The 15,182-nt window shown below is 46.3% G+C and overlaps 1 protein-coding gene and 1 long non-coding RNA gene across 2 annotated transcripts in view; both read right to left on the bottom strand.

Moving 5' to 3' along the window:
• LOC137615448 (uncharacterized) overlaps positions 1-15,182 on the bottom strand; it is a 53,855-nt gene that overhangs the window by 20,274 nt on the left and 18,399 nt on the right. The gene's annotated exons all lie outside the window — the stretch shown is intronic.
• LOC137615447 (proton-coupled amino acid transporter-like protein CG1139) overlaps positions 1-15,182 on the bottom strand; it is a 51,177-nt gene that overhangs the window by 20,274 nt on the left and 15,721 nt on the right. Inside the window, exon 9 of the mRNA XM_068345325.1 lies at positions 7,852-7,972. Coding sequence (XP_068201426.1) covers positions 7,852-7,972 — 121 coding nt within the window. The remainder of the gene's footprint in view (positions 1-7,851; positions 7,973-15,182) is intronic.

The raw sequence follows: 15,182 nt of genomic DNA on the forward strand, positions 1-15,182 counted from the left end.
CTCAATTAAAAATTTCTTGAAGACTGTGCTCTTCTCTCTATGGGGCTATAATTTAGATATTGCAGCCACCATTATGGAAGTCAATGATATTTGTTGCTAACTGGAACGGATTGTACTGTTTCAAAATCACTAGAGTACATGAATGTGGTTAGAAACATTGCATTTGATCATTTACCATAAAGTAAAAGTATTCTTTTATCAAGTAAGGAACTAATGACTACATTCTGAGTAGTAAGTCCTATGTGCTTAACATGGTCATCCATGCTGAACAAATAAGAACAAGAGCAATTATAGCCAAAGGCCCAAGTAGAAAGGACTAATAAAAAGAAAAGTTTCCAGCTAAACCACTGACTTATCTGGAGGTGGCAAATTCAGTATCAAATAAAGAAATAAGATTCCATAAGACGCTCCTAAAGATAACCAAGCCAAAATTGTAAGTGACTCGCAACACAAGGATCTTATTCAAAATTTAACATGCTCCACGGATACTCGAGACTTTACTGCAAAGTGATCTCGGGTAGGGTGTCTGAGGACCGACTGGTCAACTTGCTACGTCATAAGCAGCTATTAATTAGTCTCTAGGACATTGCACAAGAGCAGTGCAATAGTCTGTTCCTTTACTTCTGCTGTTCATAATTGACTTTTAAAGCAAAACTAAGGGATTTCACTGAAGATTAAAATTACAGATAGACAAAACCAAGACCCTCGTCCAACATCCACCAGGACTGATGCTCCCCAACTTCAATACCACAGTGAATGACCAACCGTTAGAACAGGTGGACCAGTTCTCCTACCAAGGGAGCATCCTAACATCGGATCCCACAAGCAAAAAGGACGTGGAGAACAGGATCAGGGCAACCCACTCTGCCTTTGGCCGACTCAACTGCCGCGTATTTAACAACCACGCACTGACAATGACCACCAAAATAATGGTGTTCAGGGCAGTAGTCCTCTCCACGCTCCTGTATGCATGTGAAACATGGACGCTATATAGAAACGATATTAAAATCCTAGAACGCTTCCAACAAATGAAACTGAGGCAGATCTTGAAAATCCCCTGGGAGAGCCACACCACCAAAATTGAAGTCTTAGAACGTGCCTCGCTGACCAGCGTGGAGGCCACCATCATCCACCACCGCCTCCGCTGGATAGGACACGTGCATAGGATGGATCCATCTAGGCTCCCAAAGAAAATATTCTACGGAGAACTGACCCAGGGCACCAGACCACGAGGAGCCCCGAAAATGCGCTATAAAGATCAACTAAAGCGCACCCTGGCTCTAACTGACATCGATCCTTCCTCATGGGAAGAAACAGCCAGGGACAGGAAAACCTGGAGGAGTACAGTACACCATGGCACCGTGGACTTCGAGGAGAGGAGGAGACAAAATGAGGAGGCTAGGAGAAGAAGGAGAGAGCGATTAGAACAGCCCCGCCCACCACCTACCCTCCCTTGTGAACACTGTCCGCGACTCTTCCACCACAGACTAGGACTTAACAGCCACATCAGACATAAGCACCCACCCCACAGATAGGAGGCTGATGGCTAACGACAGAACCCAATACTCGGACACGAGTGGGCGCCGACGACGACGACGAAAATTACAGATGGGTCAAGCTGTGAAAATCATATGAACCTAGGACTGCAGATTAGAACATCCTAAAGAACACTTTCATAACACTTAAAATGACAAATTCGTAGATAATTTGTATTTTTCCAAACCATACAAACCTTAGCTATTTAAATAGAGTATTACTTTCGGCGTAGCTGAATGACGAGCCATTAGATTTTTAACGAGGGTTAACTACCCCATCGCTAGTTAGCGGGGGGTAGGGGAGGGGTAGCTAGCTACCCCTCTCCCCTCACACACCGGTGAACGGATTCACTTCGCTTAGAGGTAGGACTTCACGGGGGAGCAGGCTGGCGGGCAAGTATGATTAAATAGCTAAGGTTTTTATGGTTAGGAAAAATACAAATTATCTACGAATTTGTCATTTGTTCCATAACTGAAATACAAACCACGTTATTTAAATAGGGTGACTTAAACCTTAGGTAGGGTGGTAAGTCCCAGCCTTACTGGCTTTGGCTTTGTCCGGGGACTCAGAATCCGAGTGTGTACCACTCGAGATAAGGAGTCCCTGCACCTCGCAAATCCCTTGCTCGGCAAGGAACGTGCGGCCTACGTAAGCTTGTGTGTGAAGGAATGAAGTGTGACTGGTCCTAGGAAGTTGACCTGGAATCCTTTAGATGGAATTCTAGGATAGGACGTTCCCAATACCACCTCGTCAGGGTATGGGGGACGCGACAGTATTATCTTAATACTAGGAGCACAAGGAAGCATGGTTTACCTGCAGTGGTTTGAGGTCAGCTGTGCAGAGAACCAGGATGCTGCTTTCCCCAAGAGAGGGGAGGATGAAGAAAAGAGTAAGGGCCAGGCATACTTTTTCATTCATGCAGACTAAAACCGGGTAACAATGCCCTCAACCTTCTGCTACTTGTCCATTAAGGAGCCTGAGGTTTAGACCAGCTGTTGTGCAGCCACCACAGGGCCGATAGAGAACGTATCGAGCCTCCTGTGGATCACGTCCTGCAGGTAGTGGGCTGTGAAGGTCGTTTGACGCTTCCAGACCCCAGCTTGTAGAACCTGCGTCACTGAGTAGTTTCTCTTGAATGCCAGGGACGTAGCGATGCCTCTGACATCGTGCACTCTAGGGCGACGTGACGGAGGAGGGTCTGGATTCAGGGAATGGTGGATGACCCTGCGAATCCATGCTGAGATGGGGTTCTTAGTGACCCTCCTCTTCGTCCTTCCTATGCTCACAAACAATGCTCGCACTCGAGGACGAGCTACAGCTGTTCTTTTAAGATAAGAGCCTCAGACTCCTTACTGGGCACAGTAGGAGATGGTCTGGGTCATCTGTTACAGAACCTTGACTCGAAATCTGGAAGGATTCGAACCGTGGGTCCGGAATCCCAGGATTTTGAGTCTTAGCCACAAACTCAGGGACGAACCCGAACGTTACCTCCCCGCATCCCCTTGAATGGGCGACGTCCTACGAGAGACCATGAAGTTCGCTGACTCGTTTGGCCGAGGACAATGCGAGTAGGAACACCGTCTTCCAAGTCAGGTGACGATCAGAAGCCTGGCGTAATGGTTTGAACGGAGGTCTCTTAAGAGACCTGAGGACTCGAACCACGTTCCATGGAGGAGGTCTCACTTCCAACTGAGGGCAGGTAAGCTCGTAGCTTCGTATGTGTAGAGAAAGTTCCAGCGAGGAGGAAATGTCCATTCCTTTCAGCCTGAAGGCCAGGATTAAGGCTGAGCGATAGCCTTTCACTGCCGAGACTAAAAGGCGCATTTCTTCCCGCAAATACACAAGAAACTCCGCTATTGCTGGAATAGTGGCATCGAGGGGAGAGATACCCCTTCCACGACACCAACCTCAGAAGAATCTCCACTTCGCCTGGTAGACCTTGCGGATGACTTTCGCAGGTGCCGAGACATCCTTTCCGCAACTTGTTGCGAAAAGCATCTCTCTGTGAGGAGATGCTGGATAGTCTCCAGGCGTGAAGCCGAAGCGATGCTACGGCTTTGTGGAAGATGTTGCAGTGTGGTTGCCTGAGTAGCTCGTGTCGCGGAGGAAGTTCTCTCGGGAGTTCCGTCAGGAGCTGCAGAAGGTCCGGGAACCACTCTGCATGATGCCATAGCGGGGCTATTAGAGTCATTGACAGGTTGACCGATATTCTGGTCTTGTTGAGCACCCTTCTCATCAGACAGAACGGTGGGAAGGCGTAAACGTCGATGTTGTCCCACCGTTGTTGGAAGGCATCTTGCCAGAGTGCCTTGGGGTCCAGGACTGGGGAGCAGTACAGTGGAAGCTTGAAGTTCAAGGCTGTCGCGAACAGATCCACCGTCGGGGAACCCCACAAAGTCAGGACTTTGTTGTCTACTAGAGGCTCCAAAGACCACTCGGTACTCACTATCTGCAATGCTCTGCTCAGACTGTCGGCGAGCACATTCCTTTTGCCTGGAATGAAGCGAGCCGATAGTGGAAACGAGTGGACTTCGGTCCATCTCAGTATCTCTACTGCAAGATGGGATAGCTGTTGTGAAAAGGTACCTCCCTGCTTGTTGCTGTAAGCCACTACCGTGGTGTTGTCGCTCATCACCACCACGGAGTGGCCCACCAGGGTTTGTTGGAACTGTTGAAGTGCCCGATATACGGCCTTCATCTCTAGCAGATTCATGTGGAGGCACTTTTCTGATTCTGACCATAGGCCTGAGGTCCTATGGTTCAGAACATGGGGACCCCACCCTTCTTTTGAAGAGTCTGAGAATAGCATCAAATCTGGGGGGAGGATGAGAAGATCCACTCCCTTTCGGAGGTTTTCGTCTGTCACCCACCACTGAAGGTCTGTCTGTTCCGCAGGACCCATAGGGACCAGAATGTCCGGGGAATCGTGGCCTCGATTCCACCGGAACTTGAGCCGCCATTGCAGGGATCTCATCCTGAGGCGGCCGTTTGGAACTAGACGGGCCAAGGAGGAAAGGTGACCTAGGAGACGTAACTACGATTGGGATGGAAGCTCTTCTCATCTGAGGAAAGGATCTGCCACCCTCCTCAGCCTTACTATCCTGTCGTCTGATGGAAAGGCTTTGTGGAGATTGGTGTCCAATATCATGCCTAGATATACCAGTCGTTGAGATAGAAGCAGAAAAGATTTCTCGAGATTTACCATGATCCCTAGATCTCGGCAAATTCCCAGAAGCTTGTCTCGGTGTCGAAGAAGGGTCGATTCCGAGTCTGCCAGGATCAGCCAGTCGTCCAGATAACGGAGGAGACGGATGCCGATCCTGTGTGCCCATGAAGAGATCGGGGTGAACACGATAAATACCTGGGGTGCTGTGGAGAGACCGAAACACAGCACCTTGAACTGGTAGATCTTGTTGTCTAGGCTGAATCTTAAGTACTTCCTGGAAGACGGATGGATTGGGATCTGGAAGTACGCGTCCTTCAGATCCAGTGTACACATGAAGTCTTGCGGTCTCACTGCAAGTCTGACCGTGTCTGCTGTCTCCATGCTGAACGAAGTTTGTTTGACAAACTTGTTCAGAGCCGATAGGTCGATGACTGGTCTCCAGCCTCCAGACGCCTTCTTTACAAGAAAGAGTCGACTGAAGAAGCCTGGGGAGCCGTCGACGACCTCCTGGAGAGCATCCTTCTTCAGCATGGTCTCGACTTCTGCCCGTAGGGCTAGCCCCTTTGCCGATCCCATGGCATAGGAGCTCAATGACACTGGATTCGCTGTCAGGGGAGGAAGAGATGTTATGAACGGGACGCGATATCCCTGACTGATCAAGGAGATCGTCCAGGAATCGGCCCCGAGTTGCTGCCACCTGAATGCGCAACTTTTCAGGCATCCCCCCACTGGTGGACACGCAGGGGAATTGCCAATCCTAGCGTTTGCGGCCTTGGCCGCTCCCTCTAGGATTCTTGCCTCCCCTGGAGGACTTTTTGCCCTTCTTGTCTCTGACAGGAAAGGGCTGCTGTTTGGACACCATCGTCTTTGCTGCCGCTGCCGGTTTCGTCGTCTTGGACTGGCGAGGTTGTTGAGGTGCTGGAGGTTTGTAGGGCTTTGTTGTAAGAGCCCTTTGGAGAAGAGAATCCTCGGTCACCGCATCACGTCACTTCAGGATCAAGTTTGCCCACAAGTTCGAGACTTGGTGGGCCAGAAACTCAATGGTGCGTGTGCCTGAAAGGAGGAAGGTCTCCAGGGCCTTCCTGGTGCTCTCCTTGGACAGATCCTCGGATCGCAGCAGGATGCCCAGAGACCCCAGCCAGACATCCAGCCAGGATCTCTGTTGCCGAAAATGTCACTTGCTGGCTGGAGTGTCTCTCAAGAGAAACTCCCCTGGTAAGCTCTTCCACAGAGTGGTGGAGTGGAAGAGCTAAAAAAGACTCCTCCATGATCTCAAAATACCTCCTCTGTTGGACATGAGGAGGTGGGAGAAGGGACCGGTGCCCATTGGATAACGGGGTGCGAGGGCGCCCTCTGCGCATCAGCTGCCACAAACGGTGAAGGAGGGTCAGCAAGTCTGGCAGGCGTAGGAGATCGCGAACAATCTACAGAGAGGTCCAGAGATGCGACTGCAATGGTCGACTCACGACGAGGAGGATCCTCTGCGGGGAACGGCGAGGGCGAGGAGCCAAAGAGGTGCCTCCTAACTCCCTTGTGGGGAGAAGGAAGACCTCTTCGGCGAAGAGGAGGGTGAGCCTTGCGACGGATACGTCCTCTGGGAGCAGGAACACCATCGTCGGTCCTCCAAAGAGGAGTCTCTGTCAGTGAACTCCCCCGAGGGGGAGAATCACCAGCAGGAGAGACCGTTGGACTCAGCTCCTCCCTCAAAGGATGTTCGGAGGGTGGAACTGAGCCTTCAACAACATCAGCACCCAAGGCAGGGGTTTGGCCCGACCCGTCAGAAGCCTCTGCCACAACAACGTCGACGATAGACAGAGGGTCAACCTCCGCTATCACCGGCGACTGTTTGACAGCTGCGCCCAACTGGATCAAGACAAACAGGGCTTCCCTGGAGGGCAAACCCTTAAGTCCCAAGGATGCCCAAAGCTGCAATAAAGCATCATTATAAACAGAAACAAATAAATTCTCCCCTGGAGGAGGAGGAGGAGCTGCCTCGCTTTAGGAGGCAACTCCCTCTCCCGAACCCCGAGGTCGGTCAACAAAAGAACGGCCTACGCTACCACTCGACGGCCTCTCACGAGAGACCGATCGAGTGGGAGCTTCGGAGGAGGTTCGGGCAACAGAAGAAGAGTCCTTGGAATTTCCTTCTTCAAGGAAACACTTGAAGGAGAAAGATCTCGCTTAGACTTCTTCCGTCGCCGAGAAAACCTCTCCCACTGGGAGGTAGACCACTCCCTGCACACTTTATCCTTATCACACCGTTGACCTCCGCAGAACGGGCACAAGGTGTGAGGGTCCGTCTCGACCGCTGACATAAAAGTTCCACAGGGGCGATCGGGAAGTCCGGGGCATTTCCGCATAATGGGAAGCAAAGGTAGAGGCCAACTTCAAACAAACACACACTGGAAGAAAAAGCAAACAAATTAAGGCTGTCATTACGCGAGAACGGGACAGAAACGTCTATACATCGTCCGAGCCAAAAGTGAAGTGAGGCAGCTCACCGGTGTGTGGAGGGGGGAGGGGTAGCTAGCTACCCCTCCCACCCCTCCCCTACCCCCGTGCTAACTAGCGCGGGGATAGTTTAACCCTCGTTAAAATCTAATGGCTCGTCACTTCAGCTACGTCAAAAGTAAACCCTATGTAAATAGCGTGGTTTGTATTTCGGTTACGGAACAAACAAACTGAAAGAGAAAGCAAAAAAGATTAAGGCTGTCAATGCGAGGGTGAGAGCAGACATGTCTGACCATCACCCGAGCCAAAAGTGAAGTGTGTGAGTGGAGAGGGGTAGCTAGCTACCGCTCCCCTACCCCACGCTAACTAGCGAGGGATTAGTTAACCCTCGTTAAAAATCTAATGGCTCGTCATTCAGCTACGCCGAAAGTAATACCCTATTTAAATAGCGTGGTTTGTATTTCGGTTAGGAAACAAATGAAATTTTGAAGCTCTGCTTTCTATGACTTATAAGATTAAGTTTGTAATTTTATGCACAAAAAAGAATATATAAGTTTGCAATCGTATGCACAAAAAAAGAATCCGTAACAAACATTACTTTATCAATAACTTTCATTATATATCAATTTTGACAATATTAATGTCACTATAAAAACAATTTTATATAAATACTAAAAGTATAAAGTATCTTATCTTACCTGGGCCAAAATGTAACCATTTCTATGATTGGAGGAAATATGATGGCAAGAGTGGAAGATGCCACGGCCCCCACAAGAGAGATGAACAACCCAATGTTTGGAATGGCAGCAGCAAAGATGACTGAAAAGGAAAACAAAACATGTACATACTGAAACATTATAAACATAAAACAAAAACTAATTTTCATTACGTAAAATTTAAAAGCAGGTTGCAGATATTACAGGGATTATCATTAATGTATTATTATGGGGTTCAACTAACCAAAGATTTGAAATACTTTGTTGAATTTTTTTTTTCTTGATATATTGCAATATTAAAATATTCAATAATTGCATACTATAAAAATGATGAGAAATGCTAAGAAACTTTCTTTAATTGATTTAGCTGTTCACATTGTTTTAAGATGTTATAACAGAAGTGTTATAGTTGAAGGATATATTAAGATGACACCTAAATGGGCATATTGAAATATACAATTACTGTACTTTTAATGTGATGGGACGAGAGAGCTTTAAAAAGAGAAACAGGACAGGAATTTTGACTGGGCAAAGGACTAAAGCAATTTATAAATGCTGTGGTGAGAGAGACATTGATGTACAGTACATGGTCAAATGAAGAAAAAAAAGTTTTGGTGAGAATGGAATTACTGTATAATCTCAGCAGAACTAAGAATAACATTTTTGGAAAATCAAAGTGTATGATGAAAAATAACAAATATAGTAAATTGTGATCGAAAAAAATGAAATGATAAGAACAGTTCTTTATAATTCTACAGAGAACAGAAAAATATAAATTGAATGATCTTGACATAATTGAAAGTAAGTTATTAAAAGCCAGGATGAAATGTAGCGAGACTGAAGGTAAAAAACAGCATTTAATTAGTAAATGACAAAAAATTGAGAGGACTGTGTAGGGCTTGTACTTGCTGTGAAAATTAAGAATGAGGAATTCACGGCCAAAGGGAAGATTTCATTTTATATATTATATGAATTTTCCCGAGAAATGAAGTCTACATTTTGAGATGCAGTAGACATCTAAACCACCACAAAGTTTTGGTTAAATCTTGGCCTTCAAGAATAATTTCCATCACAGCTGTGTGTTACTATTTGATCTTGTGTCTGATGCAATATAATGTTGGAGCATAGTATTTCTTACATTGCAACAAATACCTGGTTCTAAAGCAGAAATGACCGATACACTGTATTTATCATTATCATGAGCAGTTTAACCCTTTTACCCCCAAGCTATTTGGAACTTCCCAACCCTTAACCCGCAGGCATTTTCTTTTTCAAGCACATTTTGCAATATATTTTTTTTAAATTGCTCTAACAGCCTTAATTTCTGTCATAGAGGGGTCAGCTTAGTCTCATTCTTTTGGAAAATGCCTGAAGTTTTCATAAGGTTATCAAAAATATGCAAAAAAAAAAAAAAATATTTTAATTATAAAATAAATTTTTGAATATACTTAACCGGTGAATATATATAGCTGCAACTCTGTTGCTCGACAGACAAAAAACTGTAAAAAACTCGCCAGCGATCGCTATACAGGTTGCGGGTGTGCCCATCAGCGCCAACTGTCGGCCAGATACCATACTCAACGTAAACAAAGACTCAATTTCTTCTCATCCCACTGCGTCTCTATTGGGGAGGAAGGGAGGGTCATTTAATTTATATATTCACCGGGTAAGTATATTCAAAAATTTATTTTATAATTAAAATATCATTTTTAAATATTTAACTTAGCCGGTGAATATATATATAGCTGATTCACACCCAGGGTGGTGGGTAGAGACCAGTTAAATATGTTTACATCTTATGAGCTAAGAGTTTTTATTTCATTTTAGAAGTTATCAAAATAACAAAAACAAAATAAATAGGTACCTGGTAAGGAAGTCGACTGAGACGATTACTCTAACTTATAAGTACGTCTTCCTTACGGAGCCTCGCGATCCTCTTAGGATGCTGACAGACCCCTAGGAGCTGAAGTATCAAGGGCTGCAACCCATACAACAGGACCTCATCAAACCCCTAATCTGGGCGCTCTCAAGAAATGACTTTGACCACCCGCCAAATCAACCAGGATGCGAAAGGCTTCTTAGCCTTCCGGACAACCCATAAAAAACAACATTTCAAGAGACAGATTAAAAGGATATGGAATTAGGGAATTGTAGTGGTTGAGCCCTCACCCACTACTGCACTCGCTGCTACGAATGGTCCCAGTGTGTAGCAGTTCTCGTAAAGAGACTGGACATCTTTCAAGTAAAATGACGCGAACACTGACTTGCTTCTCCAATAGGTTGCGTCCATTATACTTCGCAGAGATCTATTTTGCTTAAAGGCCACGGAAGTTGCTACAGCTCTAACTTCGTGCGTCTTCACCTTAAGCAAAGCTCGGTCTTCCTCACTCAGATGTGAATGAGCTTCTCGTATTAACAATCTGATAAAATATGACAAAGCATTCTTTGACATAGGCAAGGATGGTTTCTAAACTGAACACCATAAAGCTTCAGATTGGCCTCGTAAAGGTTTAGTACGCTTTAAATAGAACTTAAGAGCTCTAACAGGGCATAAGACTCTTTCTAGTTCATTGCCTACGATCTCCGATAAGCTGGGAATATCGAAAGATTTAGGCCAAGGCCGAGAAGGCAGCTCATTTTTGGCTAGAAAACCAAGTTGTAGCGAACAAGTAGCTTTTTCCGACGAAAATCCGATGTTCTTGCTGAAGGCATGAATCTCACTGACTCTTTTAGCCGAGGCTAAGCATACCAGGAAAAGAGTCTTAAGAGTGAGATCTTTCAGGGAGGCTGATTGTAACGGCTCAAACCTGTCTGACATGAGGAATCTTAGTACCACGTCTAAATTCCATCCAGGGGTAGCCGAACGACGCTCCTTGGTGGTCTCAAAAGACTTAAGGTCTTGCAATCTTTATTGTTGGAAAGATCTAAGCCTCTATGCCGGAAGACCGATGCCAACATGCTTCTGTAGCCCTTGAAAGTGGGAGCTGAAAGGGATCGTCCTTTTCTCAGGTATAAGAGAAAATCAGCTATTTGAGCTACAGAGGTACTGGTCGAGGATACAGAAACTGACTTGCACCAGTCTCGGAAGACTTCCCACTTCGATTGGTAGACTCTAATGGTAGACGCTCTCCTTGCTCTAGCAATCGCACTGGCTGCCTCCTTCGAAAAGCCTCTAGCTCTCGAGAGTCTTTCGATAGTCTGAAGGCAGTCAGACGAAGAGCGTGGAGGCTTTGGTGTACCTTCTTTACGTGTGGCTGACGTAGAAGGTCTACCCTTAGAGGAAGACTTCTGGGAAAGTCTACTAACCATCGAAGTACCTCGGTGAACCATTCTCTCGCGGGCCAGAGGGGAGCAACTAACGTCAACCTTGTCCCTTCGTGAGAGGCGAACTTCTGCAGTACCTTGTTGACAATCTTGAACGGTGGGAATGCGTAGAGATCCAGATGTGACCAATCTAGGAGGAAGGCATCTATATGTATTGCTGCTGGGTCCGGGACTGGGGAGCAATAGATTGGAAGCCTCTTGGTCAGCGAGGTTGCAAAGAGATCTATGGTTGGTTGACCCCAAGTGGCCCAAAGTCTCTTGCACACATCCTTGTGGAGGGTCCATTCGGTTGGAATTACTTGCCCTTTCCGACTGAGACAATCTGCTATGACGTTCAAGTCGCCTTGGATGAACCTCGTTACTAGGGAGATGTCTTGACCTTAATTTGACCAGATGAGCAGGTCCCTTGCGATCTCGTACAACGTCAGTGAGTGGGTACCTCCTTGTTTGGAGATGTACGCCAAGGCCGTGGTGTTGTCCGAGTTTACTTCCACCACTTTGCCTCGAAGGAGATACTCGAAGCTTTTCAAGGCCAGATGAACTGCCAACAGCTCCTTGCAGTTGATATGCATGCTCCTCTGACTCGAGTTCCACAGACCTGAGCATTCCCGACCGTCCAGTGTCGCGCCCCAGCCCAAGTCCGATGCATCCGAGAAGAGAACGTGGTTGGGAGTCTGAACAGCTAGGGGAAGACCCTCTCTTAGGTTGACATTGTCCTTCCACCAAGTCAGACAAGACTTTATCTTTCCGGAAATCGGGATCGAGACCGCCTCTAGCGTCTTGTCCTTTTTCCAGTGAAAAGCCAGATGGAATTGAAGAGGACGGAGGTGTAGTCTTCCTAGTGATACAAATTGTTCCAGGGATGACAGCGTCCCTATCAGACTCATCCACAGCCTGACTGAGCAGCGTTCCTTCTTCAGCATCTTCTGGATGGATAGCAGGGCTTGATCTATTCTGGGGGCCGACGGAAAAGCCCGAAAAGCTAGATTGTGAATCTCCATCCCTAAATACAGAATAGTTTGGGATGGGACCAGCTGCGACTTTTCCAAATTGACTAGGAGTCCCAATTCCTTGGTCAGATCTAGAGTCCACTTGAGATCCTTCAGACAGCGACGACTGGAAGAGGCTCTGAGAAGCCAGTCGTCCAAGTACAGGGAGGCTCTGATCTCCGATAGCTCGAAACTGGTACCCCACATTCCTGTGAACAAACCTCAGAAACGGTTGGGAATCCGGGTGTATAGGAATGTGGAAGTATGCCTCCTGAAGGTCGAGAGAGACCATCCAGTCGCCTTCCATAAATGCTGTCAAGACAGCCTGGTAGACTTCATCGTGAAGTTTGTCTTGACAATGAACACATTGAGCGCACTTGCCTCTTACGTACTCCTGCAGTGAACATGGCTGCCAAATCATGGAGCCATCCCTGAGGGACTTGTCCCTGCAGAGAACGTGGCTGTCAGATCATTGGAGCCATCCCTGAAAGCCTTGTATATGCATGACATAATTGTACAGCAAAACTTCAAAGGCTCGAAAACAGCTGTGAAGTTGACCTGTAAAATCTTGGAGCGTCTCCTGGCCAGGCGCCAGGGAGAGTCTACGAGATTTGAGAAGTCTATCTGGGCAGAGGCAGGAACTCCCAAGCCGAGAACTTCTCTCGTGTCATATCAGACTCTCGCTCTATAAGCCAGTTTAAAAGAAGGGAAAGCAAAGGCTGTATCCCCCAAACTCCTCCTGGTGATAAACCAGTCGCATAGCAAACGTAAAGCTCTCTAGGAGAGCGAGAGAGCACTAGCTTATAAACAACGGCTTCGAAGTAGCTAGGCCTAGTGTAAGCTCTGACGTTTAGGCGAACGAGTAGCAGCAGTTACAAAAAGATCCGGACAAAGATCCTTAAAAATCAGCATGATTTAATTAAAGTCCATAGAGGGCAAAGCAGCTTTAGGCTCCTCTCCGTCTGACAGAGTCCTCAAGGGAATATCAGTAGGAGGGGGAACAGCAACTTCCTCATCTAAAGGAACCTTGTCCAATAATAGCTGAGTCTCAAGCAAGGGAGAGACTTACCGTGGTGGCAATGCTTTACAAGCAGAGTCCACACTCACTGGTGCATTAGTAGCGGACCAGGACGCAACGTCATGTAACTGCTTGACAGTCTGTGAACTGTCAACAACAACAGGTGCGAGAGACCAGGATGCAACGTCATGTAACTGCTTGACAGTCTGTGAACTTTCAACAACAACAGGTGCGTGAGGACGCACAGCGTCCACTCGAGACTGCTTTGACTGCCTAGACTAAGCAGTCAAAACAACTCTAGAATGCGGAGGTTGACGCACAGCGTCAAAACAAGTCAACTCCGATTGTTAGCGAGCGTCCTGAACGTCAACAGGAGCATCAGCAAGTGGCCTAACGTCCAAATGTGGCTGAAAATCCACACGAGACCGCATCGAGTGTGGTTCTAAACAACCTGACTGACGTGACTTAGCTACGCCAACGTCAACAGGACGCACAAAGGAACGTTAGGTTGGCTGAAAGCCAGGATCTCGATGAGATAAACGGCTAGGCTCAACGGACTAATCGGCAGAATAATCTTCCATAAGGGAGGCAAGCTTATTCTGCATGTCTTGCCGTACAACCCATTTAGGATCAACGGAAATGGTTGCGGTAAGAGACGAGGGTAACGTCTGTGACCGCAACACTTTGCCAACAAAAAACTCTCTCGGAGTCTGTGTTACGCTTTTGTTAGGCGGCAAGCAGTTTTCCGATGACTGCATAGGGTCAGAGCTGTCCTAATGGCTGCAACCAGGACGCTGGACCTGTCCTGAAAGGACTGACTTTCGCTTAAGGGCCTCGAAACCTTGTTTCAGGTTTCTTATGCGAAAAGCCTTCGGATGACGAGGAGAAAATTGTCTCTCTCGCCTTATGGTAGGGGAGATCTTGGTAAGATACACCCGATACCATAGAGGGAAACGTCTGTTCGCTGATCAAGGCCTCTCGAACCCATAAGTCGTACGACATTACTTCTCCCCTGGGCTTGGGAGCTTGCAAGAGGTCCCGGACTAGGTGAACGACAGGCACGAACAGACGAACCCTCGGACGCAACACTGTAACACTTTGCGCAATATCATTTTATCACTTCGATTTTCTGTTTTGCACTTATTTCACTGAAATCGAAACTTTTACTGATTTCTACCTGAAGCACGCAATTCTACCCTCATCAAAAGGTAGTAAATGCGAAATCAGTCGTATAATGCAAGCACATTATTACCAGCAAAAAAAAAAAACAGTAAACATCTTTTAAGATAAAAAAATTTAGTGGCTGGGGAAGAGAAGAAACACTAGTTCATTCAAAACTACGTTTTCAATCTCTCACCGTACATTGCCTGGGGACGAGAAAAAACTAAAAACGTTTTATCCTTACTCCCCGTACAGAGACTAGGGACGAGAGTAACTCGAGAACAACGTTACCCGCTTGAACGGAACGTTTTCTCTCATCTCTCTCCCTCCGTCTCTATCTCTCTCTCTCTTTCTCTCTTGATTTCGCACCTAAGAGAAGAGCCCAATTACATTTCGTCAAAAAAACATGTTATTTGACCAAAGGAAAAAACTGAAAGGTTTTTCAATTAAAAAGTTCCTTTAAAATAGAATTTAAAACATTTAAGCTTTGAAAGAAGAATGAACAAAACGTCAGAATTGATTTACTCTTTCTGCAAAGTGAAACCGTGATACTCTCTCTCTGTATCGTAACGATAGAGCGCAAACTGCGTAGCATAAATAAACTAAACGTTAGTTCATCTTTGAAAACAGTACGAAGACTATTCAAAGAAATTCTTTCATAAAATATTTATTAAAAATATTCATTTAAAAAGTTTTAAATCATTAGCTCTTTAAAAGCTATTTACGATTGAAAGGGCTCAACGTTGTTTAACTTCGGTTTCCAAGTTAGGACCGCCTACTCTCAGGAAAGGTCGCATATAAACAAAACATTAAAATTTATT

This window comes from Palaemon carinicauda, chromosome 21, assembly GCF_036898095.1.
Source record: "Palaemon carinicauda isolate YSFRI2023 chromosome 21, ASM3689809v2, whole genome shotgun sequence".
NCBI classification, from domain to species: Eukaryota; Metazoa; Arthropoda; class Malacostraca; order Decapoda; family Palaemonidae; genus Palaemon; species Palaemon carinicauda.